This window comes from Ambystoma mexicanum, chromosome 11 (assembly GCF_040938575.1).
Source record: "Ambystoma mexicanum isolate Mex_15411 chromosome 11, UKY_AmexF1_1, whole genome shotgun sequence".
In the NCBI taxonomy this organism is placed as follows: Eukaryota; Metazoa; Chordata; class Amphibia; order Caudata; family Ambystomatidae; genus Ambystoma; species Ambystoma mexicanum.
Window position 1 is genome coordinate 571,840,208 of NC_090934.1, and position 20,640 is coordinate 571,860,847.

The window sequence follows — 20,640 nt, forward strand, 5'->3', positions numbered from 1 at the left end:
CTATAAAATAGCACAAAATAAATAAGTGTAGGCTCTGAGGGGCAAGAGTGCACATTACAAAAAACAAGTCGAGTGTGCATCACTATCAGAACTAGGGCTGGCGGAAAGCATATTTTTGTGTGATCTGTAAGTCGGGTTACCATTCTGAAAGTTCCGCCATTTTGCCACACAGTGAACCAGTGCATTTACCTCAGCATGAAATCAGCAAAAAGCCAACCGCTCCTTTTTTTTAAACAAACAAATGCATGTTTGTAGAAAAACCATGCTTTTTACCAAATCTTTTTGTTTGCACAAGAGGTTCACTTGTTTTAGGTCCTCTCCCTGCCCTGACCCCTCTCCAAAGTGGTGGAGGCCCCCCTCAAAGGATTTCAGGATGAGGGCCTGGAGCACGAGCCCTGTTTGCCCTCCCATAATAACGTCACTGGTAGAGAGCAGGATGGCACCTATAGCTCACCCCTGGTGGATATCTGTTCCGTTACCTCTGAAAAGCACTCCGTTATGCATCTGTGCTGTTGTATGCCGCTGTAAAGCGCTCTGTTGCTTGTCAAAGCTAGGTCCGCGCTCAATAAATACCATCATAAAAATGACAGTAAATGGGTATCTGTGTTTAGCATGCATGATAGCTCCGCTAGAGCATAGTAAATGCGTACTGATGTGTAGAGAGCAACGTGGCTCCTCTATTTCACAGTAAATGAGTAACCATTTATAGAGACCAAGATAGCTCCCCTAGAGCATAGTAAATGTGAACTCATTTGTAGAGAGAAAGATGCTTTCTTTGGACACTTGTAAATTAGTTTCCGCGTGTAGAGGACAAGGTGGTTCCTTCAGACTATTGTAAATGAGTGGCCATGTATATATTAATATTGATATTTTATTTATATCGCGCTCGTACCAAGTATTTGAGAGCGCGACAAGTCATGGGAGGGAAACAAGGGAGAACAAAAACAACGATCTTACTAGGCCAAGTGACATTGAGAACGCGCAAGTGCATGGGAGAGGAAGAAGGGGAAAGTGCATTCGGAGGGGGAAGGAGTAAAAGTGCTGAGCAAGAAGAAAATAAATAAATAAAAAATAAATAAATAAAATAAATAAATAAAAGCAACATGCAGTGGCAGTGCAGCCAGCAAGTGGCAAGTGCTGGCTATAAGGCAGCAGAATAGGGTGTGCAAGATAAGTGCAGAAAAACAGGTGGGGGGACTGTAAGGTTACAGATACAGACCCCAGTGCAAGGTTTTGTCAGAAGGCAGTGCAGGTGGGTGGCAGGATGAGCAGGTACCTGGGTCCAAAAGTCAGAGGGTGACCAGGTGCATCATGCTGAGACAGAACAGATCAGCAGAGGAGAGAAGACAGAAGCAAAGCGGAAGGTCTTTAGGTGCTTCCCTGACCGGAGATGATTCTGCTCAAGTTTAAGAGTGGCAGGAAGGCTGTACCAGAGGGGTTCTATGTGATTTCGCCGACCTATTTTTGGTTGTGGTACTTTTCATCGCCGACCCTTTCATCGCCAACATTTTTATTTTTTTATTTTTTTTATTTATGGGGGGGCTGCACCCCCCCAAATCCCCCCTTACTTAAATAATCATACCCCAACCCGCACAAACACCCCCCTAAAAAAAAAAATTCAATAAAAATGTTGCCGATGAAAGGGTCGGCGATGAAAAGTACCACGACCAAAAATAGGTCGGCGAAATGCGTGTATACCACCAGAGGGAGGCCCGAGCCGAAGAAAGAGATCTACCCCCAGCTCGTTTCTTAGAAAAACGACTGACCCTGAGGTAGTACGGGGTGGAGGAGCGAAGAATTCGAGAGGGAGGGTATTTACGGAGGGAGAGCTAAAGGTATTTTGGGCCCAGGCCCCAGAAAGCCTTGTGGACAATGCAAAGGGTCTTGAAATTAATCCTTGTAGGGCTCGAGGCCAAGGACAAGTCTTGCAGTCCTGTTCTGGATAAGTTGCAAAGGGCAGAGAGTAGAAACAGATAGATTTAGAAAGAGGCTGTTGCAATAGTCCAACCTAGAGAGAACCAGGGCTCGAGAGCCAGTGAGCTTCTGCGGGAAGGAGAGGAAAGGTAGAATACCTCTTAGGAGGTGCAGTATGAAGTTAGATTTTTTTTGAGACAACAGAGCGAGAAGGACAGCGGGAGTCAAAGATGACCCCGAGGTTCTTAACCTCACAGGTTGGGGTAGGAGGAGGGCCAAGGGAGGCCGGCCAAAGAGTGGCAGGAAAGGAAGGTGAAGGTGTGCCGATGAGGAGGATCTCCGTCTTGCTGGTATTCAGGCAGAGATCATTGGCGGTACACCAATCCTGAATGGCAGATTGGCAGTCAGAGATGAGAGAAGGAAAAGGGGTGGCCGAGGGAAGCCTGAAAATTAGTTGTGTCATCCGCATAGCACTAGAAATTGGTACAGAAAATGGCAATGTGGTGGGTATGATTTGCCAGGTATTGGTTGAAAAGCCAGAGTGAGAGGTTAGACCCCTGGGGAACACCACAGGTAGAAAGGGAGATAGATGACAGAAAGGGCCCACGCTGACCCTGGGAGGGTCGCTTAGAGAGAAAAGAGGTCAGCCAGGTCAGAAGAGACGGTTGAGCAGGATGCTATGGTTTACCATGTCGAAGGCAGAAGAGAGATTGAGAAAGATGAGGACAGAGGGAATGTTAGAGTCAAGGTTGGAGAGCAGATCTTCACGGATGTTCAGGAGAGCAGTTTCCGTGCTTCTGGCCGCTCTAAAGCCAGACTGATGGTCATGGAGACGACCAACAGAGTCAGAGTGAAGGTTAAGCTGCGAGATGGCCAGCTTTCCCAGAGGTTTTCCCAGAAAAGGAGTGATGGAGATTGGACGATATTTAGCCAGGCAAGAAGGGTCTGCTGTGGGTTTTTTGAGAAGAGGGTGCACAAGAGAGTGCATCAGAGGGGAGGGGAAGGCTTCTGAGGCAAAGGAGTGGTTGCAGGAATCTGCCAGGACAGGAGCATGGGTGTCAATGTGGTCCTTGATGGTTTTGGAGGAACAGAGAAGAACCTGTTTTGATGAGACTTTTATAGATCGGACTTGTCTAGAGACCTCGTCATGGGAAAAAAAGAGGAAAGGATGAAAAAGTGGGGGGGTTTGGCTGTAGGAGGGCCAGAGTTTACAGAGGAGAGGGGGAGGGGACAAGAGAGTGGACTGGATGTCCATGGTTTTTGAGATGAAGTGAGAGGCAAGGGCCGTGCAGAGGGCCTGGGAGGCGACAAGGGAGATAGAGACTGCAGCAGGATTAACCAGCTCCTTGCAGATTTTAAAGAGTTCAGCCGAGTTTTTAGATGCTGCAGAGACACGGGCTTGGATGTGGGCTCTTTTCTTCGTGTGGACAGAGAGTCGTTAATGACTTTGGAGCAGGCGACAGGCCAGTTTGTCAGAGGGTGACCAGGAAGACCTCCTACACTTTTAGGTGTAGCTAGGTCAGAGTCATACCAAGAATTGCACTTGGTTTTGGGCTTCAAGCGGATCCTCATGACAGGGGCAGGGGCAGGATAATTAAGAGTATCGGAAATGGAAGAGTGGCGCATAGACAGGGCTGTGTCAGGATGTCAGTCAGCCAGTCGTGGAGGAGAGGAGAGAAGGTGGCGGCAAAAGCCTCAACTGACACACGCTTCATGGGCCAGATGTCCTAGAAGGTAGGTGGCAATGTTGTAGTTGTCTTCACCTGGGTGGTAGAAAGGGAGAGATGGCAGGATTGGAGGGAGTGATCACTCCAGGAGAGAGGAGTGGTCAGAGGGATGGAGAGGTGGAGGTTAGAAGAGATCAAGACATCAAGAGTATGTCCTGTAGAGTGAGTCGGGCCAGAGGGGAGGATAGAAAAGGAGAGGGAATCACAGAGTTCACAGAAGAGTACAGAGGAGGAACAAGGAGAGTCTAGATGGATATTGAGGTCACCAAGAAGGGGGAGTTGAGTGGTAGAGGCAAGAAGGGGGGACAAGAGGTCCGCCCACTCGGAGAGAAATAAGGTGATCTGACCAGGGGGCTGGTAGAGAGTAGCCACGATAAGAGAGTTGCTAGGAGAGAGAAAAAGCCTGTAGACAAGGCATTCAAAGGAGGAGCAAGTCTGTGTGGGAATGATAGAGGCAGGAATCCACTCAGGAAAGATCAGGGCTACACCCCCTCTGGACCGGGTGGATCTGGGTGCGGAGAGGATCTTGTAACCATCAGGGGTAGAGTGTCAAAGCTCCTTACCAAGCTGGCCTTGAACCATTTTCTCGGTAAGACCAAGGACATCAAGGTCTTCAAGGAGGTGGCAGATGTCAGAGGAGTGTTTGACAGCAGAGTGAGAGTTGAGAGTGGCAAGATGAAGAAGTTTGCCCGCCTTAAAGGCCTTCCGGGGGTTTACAGATCAGAGGTACGCCCTGCGAGGTGAGGAAGGAGCCTGAGGTGGGGCAAGAGATGAAAGAGGAGAGGGCAAGGTAGCCGAGGGGTTGGGGGAGCGCACAGCAGGAGATGAAAGGAAATTGGTAAGGCGAGGGAAATACCTGTCAAAGAGGAGGCAATTGGCCTGAGGGCCTTGGACCATGACAGTGCCGTTGAGATAGACATTAATGATGACCTTAGAGGAGTCGAAGTGGGCCATAAGGGCTTCACAGTCGGTGCCACCATTAACGGGAGAAGAGGAGAGAGCACAGAGATCATATGAAGAGTCCATAGATCTGGCAAAGGAACAACAAAGAGAATGTTGGTGAGTATCTGTCTAGAGGAAGCACTGGAATGGTTATCAGCGATGGGGAGATCAGTGTTGGCAGCCAAGGTATCCTTTTTAAACTTCTTCCTACCATACTTAGTGAGAAGGGAAGGAAAGTTGGAGAAGCAGTTGGAGAAAATAGGAGAAATAGAAAGTGCCATGAGTGCATCAAGAGGGCAGGAAATAGTAGAGCAGGCACAACGTTATAGAACAGTCACTGGGCCAGCAGGTTATAGAGAAGCATGTAATGCAAGCAAAAAAGGCACAACAAGTCTACAAAAGAACACTGCTAGTGCAACCCAATACAAAATGCACGAGCACAGCTAAGTTTGAAAAGTATGTAGGATTCGGATGCTAGTGATGGGTGATGAATCACAATGCCTTTGAGAGTATTAACATGGCAGAACAAGCAGAGAAGGGAAGTGAAGGCAAAGAGGGTGGGGGTGTAAAGGCCATAGTAAGAGGTGTAAATGTCAAGAAAGTCCAGGGTTCATTGAAGGGTGGGATGGCAGTATCATGAAAGTTCAGGTGTTGGGGAGCTGGGAGGACCCCAAGTAGCGGACAGGGAGCAGACAGGAGCCTCCATCGTGGGCCTTAGTGTTCAGGGCCGGCTCCCGCCTCCCGGTTGCTCTGATTGGCCTATCAAGGCCTGGCAACCGATGGGAGAGGGAGTCGGGCCTAAAACAGGGTGTACATAAACACCAGTTACAAAACACTGCCCATCTTGGAGGGCCAAAAAACACACGTGACTGCAGTGCGTAAAGAACCAAATAATGCGAAAAACTCAGGAAATGGGTTATGTATAGAGGACAAGGTGGCTCCTTTAGACAATTGTAAATGAGTTCCCATGAGTAGAGAACAAGATCACTCCTTTAGAGTTTAGTAAGAAACTGTGTTCAAGTTGATAGCAATTTGCTCTTTCAGAGCTTAGTAAAGGTCTATGCATGTGTAAATAGCAAAATGGCTAGAGCTTAGTCAACAAGTAGCCATGTGCAGAGTTAGATGGCTCTTCTAGTGCATAGTAAATGAGTTCCCATGTGTAGACGGCTTCACTAGTGCATAGAAAAGAACTATCTGTGTGCAGATACAAAATTCGCTCATCTGTTAGCTCTGTCCAAAAGCTGTCCATAGGCCTTACACGTATATTATACCAGAGCACTGCTTAATATGATTTACAGTTCATTCAATTTCTTTTTCCAAGCTTCAGTACGGAAGAAGAAGGGTAAGGGGCTAAAAGTGTGTGTTGTTCATTGTGATGTTATTATGTGGTGGTATCTTATAACAATGTGTGGTTTTCGTGCTAGTGATATAAAGTAGGTCTTGGGTGTGATGGTGTTGGTTTTAAGCAACGGGCAATTATTTAGTGATTTGTTGTTTTTCAAATTGGTATAACACAGCTGTGTACGCCATCTGTTCACTGCATTATAACTTTTTATTTTCAGCGTGCTAATAATTCTCTTCGTCATTTTATGTGGAAATGTATTTTTTATTTTCAATCATGTGACGGCAGAATAAATACAACCATGGGGGTCAACACGAAGCAAATGACCTCAATGAAGGCCTCTGGTTAGTGGATTCCCACTTCAGGGAGCAACGGCTTGTTGAATTGGCCCAGTAGCAAGAAACACGTGTGCACCAGGCAGGTCCTTAAACCTAGTTCTTCCTTTGACCAAGCATTCTGTAAGATTTCCGATGCTCATCTCCCACCACTGCCTATTTTATTTTTTCATATCCTTTTTGGGCATATTCAGTATGTTTTTATGCAACTTGAGGCTACATCATTCACATGTAGCATAAAATATGAAACTATCTTTGTATCCTGCAGCCTTCTAGACTGCCACTAAAATGGCGGCTCGGTACCCTACACATTGCCCATAATAATTTCATACAGAGTGCTTTTAGAGCTTAATCAAGGCCATTTTCATTAAAACCCATCTGAAGTATAACCATGCCTTGAACGTTTGTGACCAATTGCGGCGAGGTACTACACACCTTTGGGCAGGGGTACCACTGAAAATTCTTGTAGAAGGATGGGTTAAAAGGCTGTATTTTGCAGCACCTGTTCCATGAAAATCATCTTAAAAAGTCAAGCAATTTACAATCGGTTCAGTTGGGTAACAGGAACAATTCTAATAGCTGCCAGGTCACCAACTGTACACAGGTACTTTTCCAGAGCTTTTCAGTGAGCCTCTGCCACCAATATATGCCAACTTTGCCACTGTAAGTAAACTGTTATTTTGTCTGTGACTAATATGTCCATTATTGCCAGTGTAAGAACGCCCCTGTGTTGACTTTGTGCAATAATGCTAGTACTGCCACAGTAAGAACACACATGATGGCTTTGATCGGTAATCTCAGTACAGCCACAGTAAGCACATACTCCAGATGGCTTTGTCCAATAATGCCAGTACTATCACTGTAACTATGCACTTGTGTTGGCTTTTGTCCAATAAGGCCAGTATTGTCATTGACGGTTATGATGGCGATGTACAATGTGGGCAGTACTGATAAGTGCACACTCATGGTGGATTTGCCAAATAATGTCACTACTGTTGTTGTAAACCCACTCAAGATCGCTGTGTGAAACAATTCCAGTACTGTCACTAGAAGTATACACTTACGTGGCTTTTCCCAGTAATGGCAGTGCTGATTCTGTAAGTGCACAATCATGATGGATTTGTCCAATAATGCAAGTACTGCTACTGAAGGCACACTCATGTTGGCTTTGCACAACAATACCAGTTTTGTAACTGTAAATACACACACATCATCGCTGATGTTCTCTGGGCGGACCGATCCGAGCACGCTACAGGCACAAAGTAATGGGAGGTATCAATAATACCCATCACCAAGTCCTGGTGGCTGCAACATGGCCATGGGCATTAGGTTCTGTAGGCCCTAACATTAATTTGGGGTGTGGATGTGCAACCTCTCCACCCTAATGGCCTACAGCATCGCAGCAAGCATATGCAATCGGCCATACAGTAAAATGTCCCAGTCTTGCATGACCCGTTGGTCATGTGCAGTTGCGGTACTCCACGCCACAGAGAAGTCTTGTTTCCTCCACTACACGGTCATTTTAGGAGCATCTTCTCAGCTGCTCTTTGCATCCGAGATAAGGTGGTGCTCAGGATTTCCAATGGGTCTCCTTTGGACCCTCAATACTGGGTGGCTGGGTGGCCGGTCGATGCCCTGTTACATTTATGAATAAGTCGCCACAGACAAGGCCATCAAAGTTGGCAAGGCAGAACATTTCTTGTAGCAAGCTAGACACTGATGGCAAGAGAAATTGAGACTTCTCACATTCCTCTGTGATTAGTGAAATTAAAGCTGACATCTACAACGCTCTTCTCCCACCCACTGCGAAATTAACTAAAAAGGGGAGTGTCCGTTTTTAATCCTGATTTGTAGGTGTATTGTTACATAAATATTGACTGTGGTCACTTCTTTCTTTTCTCCGGTTCCTCTTCTCATAGGCACGATTGTGTCTTAATCTTCTTACCACTTACACACTATGGGCCTAATTCACAGAAGCAATTTGTAATGGCAAAACCCCACTGGAAAACGCTCTGTCAATCCGGGCCTATGTGTAGTTGAATAGAATGCACAGTTTCTGAGGTTTCTCGAATGATCGGTCTATAGAGAGATGATCCAGCTCCTACCCTCTTTGCAATACACACACAGACCCCCTCGCACACTGGGGCTATATGCCTACTATCACATTAGCCACTGCAGAGTACTTGGATGTATCCCGCACAGGCCAATGTCTTCAGCTAACCTGCCATCTACTCAGATCTGAGGGTGCCCCCTCCAGAAGGAAACGCATAATGAAGAGCCACTGCCCCAAACCACATCGCACCATATCCCACTCAAGACTTGGGAACTTGCCACTTGCACTCACCAGCACTCCAGGCTTCACAACTGCCTGCCCCATTAACCCACACACATCCCTCATCCCCACCTCTTATTTTGCAGAACCATGCACAACGAGCCCACCAGCATGGCAGAGGTGGGCTAGGCCGCTTAAGACCACCCTGCGTTACTGTACATTGCTTTTTCAGATTGAAGGTCATTTGTTGAATACAACAAACCCTTCGTTTACACCTTTAAATTTATTTTCTCTGTCCTAAATAGTTGAATTTGCCTGTATTGAAGAAACCTTTATTTATTTATTTTTGATTTGTATAGCGCCCTGCAGCCCGCAGGCATTGATGCGCTGTAAGATGAGCTTAAGAAGGCTTGGCCACCCAACATAAGTAGACTTGGTGCAGGGTACCTTGACCTAGTGCTAAACATGTTCTTTCAGTGCATGTTTGCACCAGGGCAATGCGTGCCCTCATGCGAATAGGAAACGGCAATAACACTAGGGAAAGCATTGCGCCAATGCAAAAATGCGCTGAATATTGTTTGCACTATTATCTTACTGGGCAGAATTGCACGTGCGTTGTTGCAAAGATTCTGCAATATGGCCCAAATAGGTTTTGCTTTACAAATATTTAAGGACGATTGATGCATAGAATTCTCGTTTCTTACCAATGTGAAGACATTAAAATACAAAAAATAAACGGCAGAGGTTTTCCCTCTTGACATGTAAATGTAATAATGAAACCGCTATTGAATCTCCATCCCTCGCATGAGCAATTCCTGGCACCCTGCGCGTCATCGAACTGCATAGGGCTCTCCATTATTCCGCTCATGATGTGTGCAGCCTTTGAAAAGTTAATGTTTTAATCTACTCATAACATCCTTTGAAAAAAAATCAAACCGTCCTTACATTGCCAAAATCGTGATGCAGCGGTTGTACAGTGAAAGATATGAGTAACGTAGTGTGTCATCCACTTTTGAGAAGTTTCATAAAATATACAGTGAATGCCTGAAATGATGATGTGCCGGCGTTTCAGACTGTAAGAGTCCTTCCTCACTTTCCCTGCCCCAGATATGGGTGGCCTTGAAATGTGTCTACTGCGCAAACACTCCTCTCGGATGCCACTTATTTTGTTAAACTGATATGCAAGGATCAAACATGAAGGTATGAACTGCGGCCATGTACCTGATGTAGTTTACACCGATCTAGTCCTCTCTCTCTTTCTCTCCCTCTCTCTCTCGCTGGGCAAGGTTTGCGTTTCAGGTGCTGTTTGCTAAAGCCCCCCAAAGCCCCCCCAGCCCTTGCTGCTAGCAGTGGGGCCAGTGAAAACACGTGCACATCTTGCAGGAGGGGTGCGGGAATGCTGTGTTTTATTGTTACTGGTAGACTATGAGAAGCAGCGGCCTAGGCATCCCCGGGGTGGGAGCTGCTATTTGAAGACATATATTGTCATCCGTGTGTCTCTACAACTGTGTTTATTTTCTATTGTTATTTTATATTTTTTCTAATTATTAGTATTTGTGCTTATGGTAACAAATGCCCAGGTTCGCTAGCACTGCCAACCTATCAATAGTTGGCATGCAAAATGAAACGTTGCCTTGGTGTTTATAGATGAAACAGATGATTGGTTTTCATCTGAGAGCAACATTTTCTAACAAAGAAGGACATTTTGATAGACAAAATGTTGTGTATTCTCAGCAAGAAAGCGCTTGAAAAAAGTAAAGAATTTGAATGTACTAACTTTGGAGACGTCTCCTTTTGAGCAATGTTCCTTTCTAATGGACAATTCCATAATTGGGAGCATAAAATGTAGGCCGAATAAAAAACCTTACACATTTCTTACTAAGCAAAGCAAATGATCAAACCTAGAAAAAACATTCAAGTTATTTTCTGATATATTTGTCAATCGAAGTGAACAGTCTAGAAGACTCATACTTCCCCCTTTGAGAGAGGGAGAGGTGACAAAGAGCGCCTATCAGTGTTCCTGGCTGCTTTACATAATATCAAAGAACATTTTGGGGACATACGAATAACTACAGAACTTTGTATTTGACAGATGTGCCTCTGATAAAAGGGTTGTATGCTTGATCAAGTGCATAACGTACACTGTGCTTCATTATCATTTCATTTGAGTGAGCCTCAGAATTTGGATGGGAGGATAAAATGGCTGCCACAACACTACTGAGGTTGAAGGCCAAGTTGGGTCAGAAATTTAGGAGCAGCTGAGACGGGAAGATGATAAACCAACTTCCCTGTAATTTTGAATTCTCTAATTGTGTTCTTGTTGGGCGTAAAGGAATACTCAAGCTGCACACTCACATTTTTCAGTCTTGTGGGGGCGCTTCTCTACTTCGGAGCAAAATGCTAAACTTTACTCTTGCAGCAATGAAAACACAGGGGCAAGATTCCTAGTCTCCAGAATGGCTGCAATTGGCTATTCAGGAACCACCCTGAAGTCACTCTGTTTGGAAGCATTCTCTTCCATGCCACCAGGAAGCCCTTACATAGGTAGAAGTAATGGGACATTTGCTTTGAACAAACACTTTGGCCCTCAATACAGGTTTGCCGGTCTGGAAAAAAGTGCCAGTAACAGTGGTTACTGGCACCTGGTCCAGACAGGCAAACTACGCTGGTAGGAGCTGTGAACTACCGGCCGGCCTGACCTGCTGGTAGTTCAGGCCCTTAAGGGCAGATTTTTCACAGAAGCACTGGCACTGTTACTAATGGTGCCGGTGCTTCAGGGTTCCCATTCCTCCGCCGCCCTTAATATCCCGGTAAGGTGAGTCTGCCGGTTCGACGGGTTACCGGGTAGACTCATAATGAGGGCCTTTGCCTTAGTTCCATTCTATGCGCCAGTGACAAAGGAATGACAACCTGAGCCAGTGACGAAGGAATGAAAACCTCAGCCAATCAACTTTGTAAGTGAATGAGGCAACAGTTTTCTTTGTCTCCCTAAAGTTGAATGGCAGATAGAAGCATGAGCTCCCCTGCTACTCTGATGCAACACTTTTCCAACAGTGGTTTGCTTGAGACCAGCACTAGGTGCCAGAACCTGTCCTCATCCAACAGTTTTCTTGTTGCGACGTGGTGATGTCGCTATTTGTATCTCATTCCCAAGCATCCGTCGCCAAATTCCTTTTCTGAACTTGCCCTTGTGCTTAACTGGCGATGCTGCAATCCATTATCCAAGTAGCAGAACTCCCGAGAAAGCTGCAATACTTAAAAAGGTGTCACAAAACAATTCAGATTCCAAAGCACTTTTCACTGATACGAGAACCTATTGCCACTTAGTTATCCTTATCGAAAGGTGTTAAACTAGCTTTTACAGCGTCACATTATGTGGCACATAGCCTCGTGCTCGGTCAACCCCTACAAGCATGATCCCAAGGGAACACAGTGCGCTCGGGTTCATCTTTGGTCCATGTAATAGGTGTCGTGGATTACATGAGGCGTGTCAGTGCGTGCAGGAAGCTATGTATACGTTTTGGTGTACAAGTGCAGAGGCATGTGCATGAAAGTGTGTGTGTGTCTGCCTACATGTGTGCAGATTATTTCATGCACACGCACCGCCACGCGCGCTCCTAAACACCTACAGGCACGTGCAGAGCATGTGCACTCTCACGCCACACAGGAAGGCTCTCATGCCTGTGTGCGCACTCTAACACAAATATGCACATGCATGCATGCACACGCACACACACATTCATACTGGAAAAGTTCCAAGCTAAATACCTGCCGGCAGCAGGTATTGCAGGGCTGGTGTTTGAAGACAAAAGGGTCTTTTTGATCTATGTCAGGGTTTTCCCTTTCGAATCCATCTCCCTGTGGAGTCAGCTCCCTAAGAATGCCCTCACATAATGTATCTACTATATGTATCCTCTGTATGTATGAAACCTAAGCCTAAGTATTCTTGTAACTGCTGCGCCCGGCTACCCCTGGTTTTGGAGTGCATTATCAAATAATAAACCAAACTAAACTAAACTAATGCAGTTGTGCATTTAAGGTATTGTGGAGCAGACTGTGTTGAAACCAGTAGCCCACCGGTTCGTGTTGTGGTGAACCCTGCATTCTATTACACTAAAAGGCGATCTTTAGGGAGTGCTTACATTAGAACCGGTTCAAGAATTGAGATGATTTGAACGCTCAAAGCCTGTGTTATGAGTTGATCTCAGATGCCTTTGGGTGCACCCTTAATCTGGGGCCCAACCCCAATACCTCTAAGACTGAAACCAAAGGCTGCTATTCTCTGTCGGATGAGGTCAATGTGCATGCGAACCACTTCAACAGGTAAAGAGTACTAGGGAAATATCCTTGGACCAATGTTTCAGTGGCCGGAATCCGATTGGGTATTAACCTTAAGGACCCAGGGTAGGCTAACGGGGAATATTTCTCTTCTAGACTAGAAGTGCCGGCCGGTGTGATGGCGCATACGTTGGTACTATTCCCCTGTTTTTTTCTAGCATTCCAAATTAAGATCTGAGTCACTTAAACCTGAATTGAACAAGGCTATGAAAGTTAAAGACGCTTTATCGCTGTGTAATTGCAATAAAGACGTGCTCAATGCATGGTTTGGTGCTATTTAGAAACTTAGCTTAAGGTCCTGCTTCTTACAAATATAGCCAATGCAATTAATTTGCACTGATTGACCGAATAGTAGTACTTTAAATTGTGTATTTTTTATAGCATCTGCTGATTACAGATTTACTCGTCTACAATTCAACTGTGTTTAGGTCATTGCATCTCATAATAGTTATTTGTAGGGTGCTTCTTTCCATTTTACATGCTCCGAAGTGTTGTGGGGTAACAGAAGACAGAGGCAGAGAACATGGAGGTTTCTAGCTGCTTGTATGGTGCTTTTGATTACACAACTAAAGCTCCATACCATCGAGTATTTTATGGACTATATATTGGTATCTGCAGCAAAAAAAAAAAAAAAAAAAATATATATATATATATATACAACATTAGTACCTGGCACTGTGCGTCCACGGGAAACGCTAAACGTGGATTGGCTCTTTTCCGAGCCATACCACAGTGTAATCCCGTGGATGCACGAACGTCGTTCGTGTGCCGGGTACACTCTTTTTTTTCTCATTTTTTTTTCTTTTTTTCAAGGCAACCTTGGAACGGGAGAAGGGACCACATGTAGCCCCTTCTCCATTTTCCAAGGTGGCCTTTTTATTTTTATTTTTATTCCACTCATTACTACGGAGCAACTTGGCCCAAAATGGCGCCCTGTTGCTCTGTACTAATGAAGCCGTACGCGCATTCTAGTGTTCCTAGAACCAACACGTACTGCGACAAAACCTTTTCAAACAGCAAAAGAAATGCCACTTGAAAACGTTTCATCAGCCATTAGTGTTCCAGGGCTGCAAACTCGGGAATACTAATGGCAATAACCGCTGAGCTGGCGGGCCATTACCGCCTTAAGGTAATGGCCCCAGGGCCACCGTTAAGGCCCGAGCATAACTTCAGGCCCCGGGGGCATTACCATAGACGGTAATGGCCCGCCGGCTCAGCGGTTATTGACACATTATCTTTATATCTTATTGTATTGTAGTGAACTGATTTGCACCTGATGAAGGGAGTGATTCCTGAAACACGTTGTGTGGCATATATTTGAACATAAAGACAGAACTTGAAAGCCCTACCTTTTTATATCATCATTTTCTACAGCATTACCAAGAATCTTAATATGTAACTTGTATCTAAATGTACTACACATGTATTTGAAATACTCTCACTAATTTATTCAGTAAAAAGGTGTTATGGGAAAACATGATGCGAAGTCATGTAAAGCGTTTTATGTCACATTTCAACAGCCCCTAACCAATGTGGAGCAACAGATGCGGGGAGGGGTGACGAGAAGGAACCGGATGGACTAGAGAAGCAGTGCAGAAAGGGGAGGAAGGAAGTAACATGATGTTGTCCGGATAGTTGCTTCTATGTAGTTTTTTGTCGCCTGTCACCCACCTCAAAGTGTTGTTTTACAACAGACGTTAGGAGCGAGGACTGAAAAGAGATGGAGAGAACCCGGACGAACGGGTGAGGGCGTAAGCAACAAAAATGAAGCAGAAGGTGTGTACAGGAGTGGCTGGCACGGAGCACAAGGCCATCACACGTTGCATGGTTCTGAGGAGTCTGTGCTGCACAAGGGCAATATCAAAAGGAAGGCGTATTCTAGACTTGTGGCCGGGGCGCCGAGTTCCCTTGTCCTTTCCCCTCTTCCACCTCTGTTCCCCCATTTCTCACAATGAACCTCTGCAGTTAGTTCCATTTTTTACTGTCTTCTCATTAAGCCTCTCCTTTTCTCCCTTTTGTGCACGCTCATCCTTTCTCACCCTCATATAATTTAGAATTTGATTAATATTTGTATTCATATTTCACAGATTTACGAAGCCCTATGGCTTTGGCTGCATTTCCATTCGGCGAATTGGACTGATTGCCAGCTGCAATTCTGTTTTACATTTGTTTCATCCATAACAGGGCTTAAGAGTCGAGGGTTCCATTTAATGGATAATGTCTATTTCTCAGCCAATACCTGCGCCACAATTCACATGAAACGTATCCACTTATTTAATGGCCGATTCATCAGTGGAGGGCCATCCAATAATACAATCAAATATGATTGACGCCAAATGGCGGTGCATAACGCATGCAAAGATGATGTATTTATACAAGGAATATATCAAGTACTCAATTCCCTCAAAACATAAATCATCACAAGTCACCTTTCATATTTTATCTAAAGCAAATGGAATATGAATCTCACCGTGTTATTGTATAACAACCTGATGTGTCCATTCACAAAGCCATATAGAATTGACTGTTTATTATGCGCTTATACAGCAAGTGTTTCAAAGCACAACCATGCATGGGAGGGTTGGCATAAGGGAGAACAAGACAAACAAGCTTACTAGGCATAGTACATTCAGGTCGTAGTCCATAGACAGGAAGTGCGAGGGGGTAGAGGTAATGGAGATAAACTGCACCCAGTCCAGCCAGAACATGGGTTAAGTGCTAAGAGGTCGTAATAGAGAGTGCAGAAGTGCTGTGGAAGAGCAGGGCCCGGAGGCAAGTGCAGAAGACTGGCAGGGAAGCTTGGGACCTGTGAGGCTCTGAAGGTGCACCAAGCACCCAGTCGGCAAACTGAGCACAGAGTAGTGGCTAGAGGGAAAGAAAGCGGGGGGAGGTGGTTAGCAGGGGAGAGGGAGAGAGAAGGAGAAAGCAAAGAGGAAGGTCTTGAGGAGTTTCCGGAACTTTAGGTGATCCAGTTCAAGATGGAGAGAGGCAGGAAGACAGTTCCAGAAAGAGACACCTGCGGAGGATAAAGATCTCCCCCATATCTCTGCTTGGAAAAGCGGCACACTCACCTAGCATTGGAGGAAGGCCAGCAGAGGGCTCAGGAGGGAGAGTGTTTAGGAAGAGAGCTTTGCAGGTAGAGTGGGCCAGGCCCCAGAAAGCCTTGTGGACAATGCAAAGCATCTTGAACTTGATCCTTGTAGCCATGGGGAGTCAGTGGAGGGATTTCAGTGCTGCTGAGATGCGGTCCCTGGGCTTGAGGCCAAGGATAAGTCTAGCGGTTTTGTTCTGGATGAGTTGAAGAGGATGGAGAGTAGAGGCAGGGAGGTTGAGAAAGAGGCAGTAACAGTAGTGCAGCCTAGAGAGGGCCAGGGCTCTGGAGATGGTGAGCCTCTGGGGGAAAGTGAGAAAATGTAGATTACCTCGGAGAAGGTGCAGTTGGTAGGGGGACATTTTAGAGATGTGAGAAGAGAAGGAGAGAGTGGAGTCAAAGATAACCCCCATCAACATGCATACACTTCGATAGTCTATCCAAAAATCCTTTGCTGTTTTATACAACTTCTATTGGAATTCAAAGCTGATCTAAAATAGAATGCCATTTATTCTCAACATGAAAGATGGCCCTGCAAATATGCTGCAGCCATTTTTGTTGGGTTAGAATGGATTGTAACATTCCACACCATTCTTTCAATGTATGGACATATATGTCCAACACAACATTAAGACATCTGTGATCATAATAACCTAACTTTAACTTGATCTTATATGTCATCTTCTGTATTTACTGTCACCATTTACTGTCACAGTTTCCCACCGTCCCATTTTCTATCAAATACGAAACTCTTCTCAGTTACAATAATATTGTGTTGTTTTGAAACAGCAATTTCTTGCAATCACTTTCTCTTATTCTGGAACACACCTGGATTACATTTTCCAAATGGCAACCTTTATTAAAACATGTGTGCCATAGTGATGCATTATTTTCTTATATCTATTTTCTCACTCCATCATACAGTTTCCCCAAAACCCTGTATACATAATAAGGTTTGTAAAAATATGTGAACTACCTTCCTCCAAGGTTTGAAACCATATTCACCTTAATTACTAGGGATGTTATTGTACTATAGAAATATTGTAGCATTTTTTTAAAAAGAGAAGGGACGCCCCAAAACCCAGTTTCCTGTCACCCTCTCTAACACTTGAATTATGAAGGAAAAATGTTCAACAAAATGCTGGCAAAGCGACGTACAGTGGTCATTCTTAAAATCATACTTTCAAATAAACGTTTATTTATACCCGGGTAGGATTCCACAACGAATGTCAATCTCCTCATTGCCTGTATTGATGTTGCAACTACAGACAGTTCCCAGCAGCCTTCGCCACTTGTTGATGCTGAAAAGTCTTTTGATAAAGTCGGTTGGCACTGTCTCTGGCAGGCACTGGCAACATTTGAAGTATTGCAGAAGCTATCCAATGGATTACAATATGTTGTGTGTCCTCAGGTGCAGCCATAATTATATATATATTGGACACTTCAGGATGGTTGACCTTCCAAGCGGCAAATAACAGCGATGTTCTCTGTCACCACTCATTTAATATGGAACTCCTCGCCCACATGGCACTGCCAGAGTAGCAATACTTTTTTACCCTGTCCAAGAATGGCCATTAATATCGTGCTTTGTTGTTGATAATCTGATTTCATCTTCAAATCCCACAGGCAGTAACAAAAATGTTTTAATTGGCATGCAGATTTGGCATGCTCTCAGAAAAACAAAAACAATGATTCTGAACATCTAGGACTATGTTATGTTAGTATATTTGTAACGCGCCAGTCAGGGCTTTAAGTGGGGTAAGACATCGAGGGGGGGCCCTCATTTGGGGGCGTGGCTTGTGGGAGGGGCGTGGCCTAAAAAGTACGCAAATCGTAGGGTATACACACAAATATATATAAAAGTTATATATTTGTGTGCGTACCTTACTATGGTGTGTGTACTGTGCAAGCCATCTTTTCTAAACATAGAGATATGTAACATATTTCCATGTTTATAAAACATGGCTTGCACAGTACACACACCATAGTAAGGTACGCACACAAATATATAACATTTATATATATTTGTGTGTATACCCTACGGTTTGCCTAGTTTTCAGGCCATCTTTTTTAAACATTTCAGGTTTATAAAAGATGGCTTTGAAAGTACACAATTCAAGCCATCTTTTATAAAGCTTTGACTACGGACAAAATTGTCCGTCGACAAAGCTTTATAAAAGATGGCTTGAAATGTGTACTTTCAAAGCCATCTTTTATAAACGTCGAGGAATCCCCAGGTTCGCCGAGGGTTAAAGACGCCTCGGCGACCTGGGGAAACAAAGGCACAGTAACTGCCTCTGGTGACCTCTCACGCGAGGGGTCACCAAAGGCAGTTACTATGACTGACAGAAGTGGCAGCCAGTCACAGCGTCGCTGTGGTTGGCTGCCACTTCTGTCGGCTCGCCTGACTTCATGGCAGGCGCATCTCCCGTCGCGGCTGCTGCCGGGACGGGATAATGCATTCCGCCAATGTTGCGGTTGGACGGGGGCCCCGGCAGGGCCCCGGCTCAGTCCCACTTTTTGGAGACTGCCGGGGCCCGGCCCCGGCAGGCCCCGGCCCACTTTAAGCACTGGCGCCAGTGCCCGAGGGCATCTAGACGCCAAAGACTGGGCGGGAAGAGAGAACTAGGTTATAGCAATTTTATTCATTTTTCAGAAATAAGGTGGTTTTCAGCTGCTTTCTGAAAGCCAGGTGATTATCCATTTTACGTAAGTGTTCTGGCAAGGCATTCCAGGCCCGTGATGCCTGCACATGAAATGCATGGCCATATCCACGAGATCGCTTAACACGTTCTACTTCCAACAGACAGGCCTTAGAAGAACGTAGATTTCTTTTGGGTTGGTAAACCTTTAATCTGTCTTTAAGGTAGACTGGGGCACTACCATAGACACACTTGTGGCAGAAAGACAGCAGCTTGAACTCGATCTGCGCCAATACTGGCAACCACTGAAGCTTCTTTCGTGCCGCCGATGTTGGTTCAGAACGCTTAATTTGGTTTATATTGCGGACCGCAGCATTTTGGATCTTTTGCCATTTTTGGAAATCTGTCTTGTTGGCGCCTCCCAGCAAGGCATTGCAGTAGTCTACACGAGGGAGTATCACCGCTCTAACTAGTTTTACGTGATTTTCTATGGAAACTAATAGGGCGACTTGCCGTAGCACCTTAAGGTGGTAGTTGGTGCTTTTGGTGATAGCTACTACATGGGTGACGCGGTCCAAACTGTCTTCCAGGTAAGTACCTAGGGTATTTACCTTGTGCACGACCATAATCTGGCTGCCATCAATTTCAAAGCTGGCATATGAAAGATCCAGTCTTTCTCTGGTTTGCTGAGGGCCGAACAACATAGGTTCGGTCTTTGCTGCGTTCAGGTAAAGCCAGTTTGCTGACATCCAGCTCTTAATGGTCTAGTACACAGAGTCCAGCATCGATTGGTCCTTTTCGTAATCCCTAATGATCTCCAATGTTAATAATGGGGCAGTCTGGCCGAGGCCCCAATATACCATTTGACAAAACTTCCTTAAGTGAAGCCAACAAACCCAACAAACTTATTGATCCTTTCCCAAATCTGTTATTATAGAAGTTAAAAAATCCAAAAATAATCATAGGCGCCCCTCTGCCAGAACGAACACGGCTAAATGGGCTGTTCTTTGGGATGGTACCCACTCGAGAGTCTACAGCCACACTTTATCTCACTGTGCCTTTCACAGAAGGGAAATAACAATTTGCATATTAGTCTTTGTCCCACCCACATGGGCAGTACAGCACCGACATTCTATGCCAATTCTTTTCTGAAGCCCAGACACGTGTTTCAGCCTTGTTGGGCCTCATCAGTGAGGTAAAGCTGTGCCTCTTGGAGCACAGTGAGCAAGGGGTCCATGTCTGCATGACCCTAGGAAAGGTAGGGTGACTAAACCTAAGTCCCACGCGCACACATGGGCTGTCCAGCACCAAAATGCTATGACAATTCTCTTCTGAACAAGAGTACCAACAGCAACCCCAGACACGTTTTTCAGCCTTGTTGGGCCTCATCAGTGAAGTTAATCAGCCAATAACTGATTATTCTGATCCCTAAGGGTCAAGTATTTTATATTGCAACTGGACATTTTAGATTGGTTGACTTCCCATGATATGTTCACCAAAACCTAAATTAACCAGTCCCCTAATGGACACCCTCTTGTATTCTGTTTCACAGCTGGAATAAAGAACAATGAGTATACCTGCAGATGAAGGGATTCTAAAAGCCAAGTCTCTTGAAAAAGCAGTAGTTGGTAATTCATGATAAAGGATACCAAATCCATATCCTGATTCTTATTTCCCAGGACAGCAACGCTCCCCCCTTGTTCCCTCACTGACTCAAGATTTATCTGGGGTCCTTAGAGCATGGCCTTAGGCGGCGTGCAATTCAGTTTCGGGGTTCCTCACGTCAGTTTATAACGTCCATGGTTTCTAAGCATGTAGACCTATTCTCCAGAGGGATGTCTCTGTTTCTTTACACAGGGGCTTGTAATGTTTTCAAGCCGATCCTTGATCTGTGTTCGGTGATGGTTTTTGTTCCTTGCTCATGAGGTCTTACCTAACCTTTTTGCATGGATATTTAATGCAATAAATGACATTGCAAGTCTTATAATTTGAAAATAAAATCAATTTTCCATGTTGAAATGTGTCTAACTTTAAGAA

The 20,640-nt window shown here is 45.0% G+C and overlaps 1 protein-coding gene across 9 annotated transcripts in view; it reads left to right on the top strand.

The window, feature by feature from the left end:
* SHANK2 (SH3 and multiple ankyrin repeat domains 2) overlaps positions 1 to 20,640 on the top strand; it is a 4,166,579-nt gene that overhangs the window by 3,913,792 nt on the left and 232,147 nt on the right. For 7 of the 9 annotated variants that reach the window (XM_069623409.1, XM_069623408.1, XM_069623411.1 and 4 more), the window contains one exon: positions 5,905 to 5,925. The exons of the other annotated variants lie outside the window; for them this stretch is intronic. In XM_069623409.1, the coding sequence (XP_069479510.1) occupies positions 5,905 to 5,925 (21 nt within the window). The remainder of the gene's footprint in view (positions 1 to 5,904; positions 5,926 to 20,640) is intronic. 9 annotated transcript variants of the gene reach the window in all.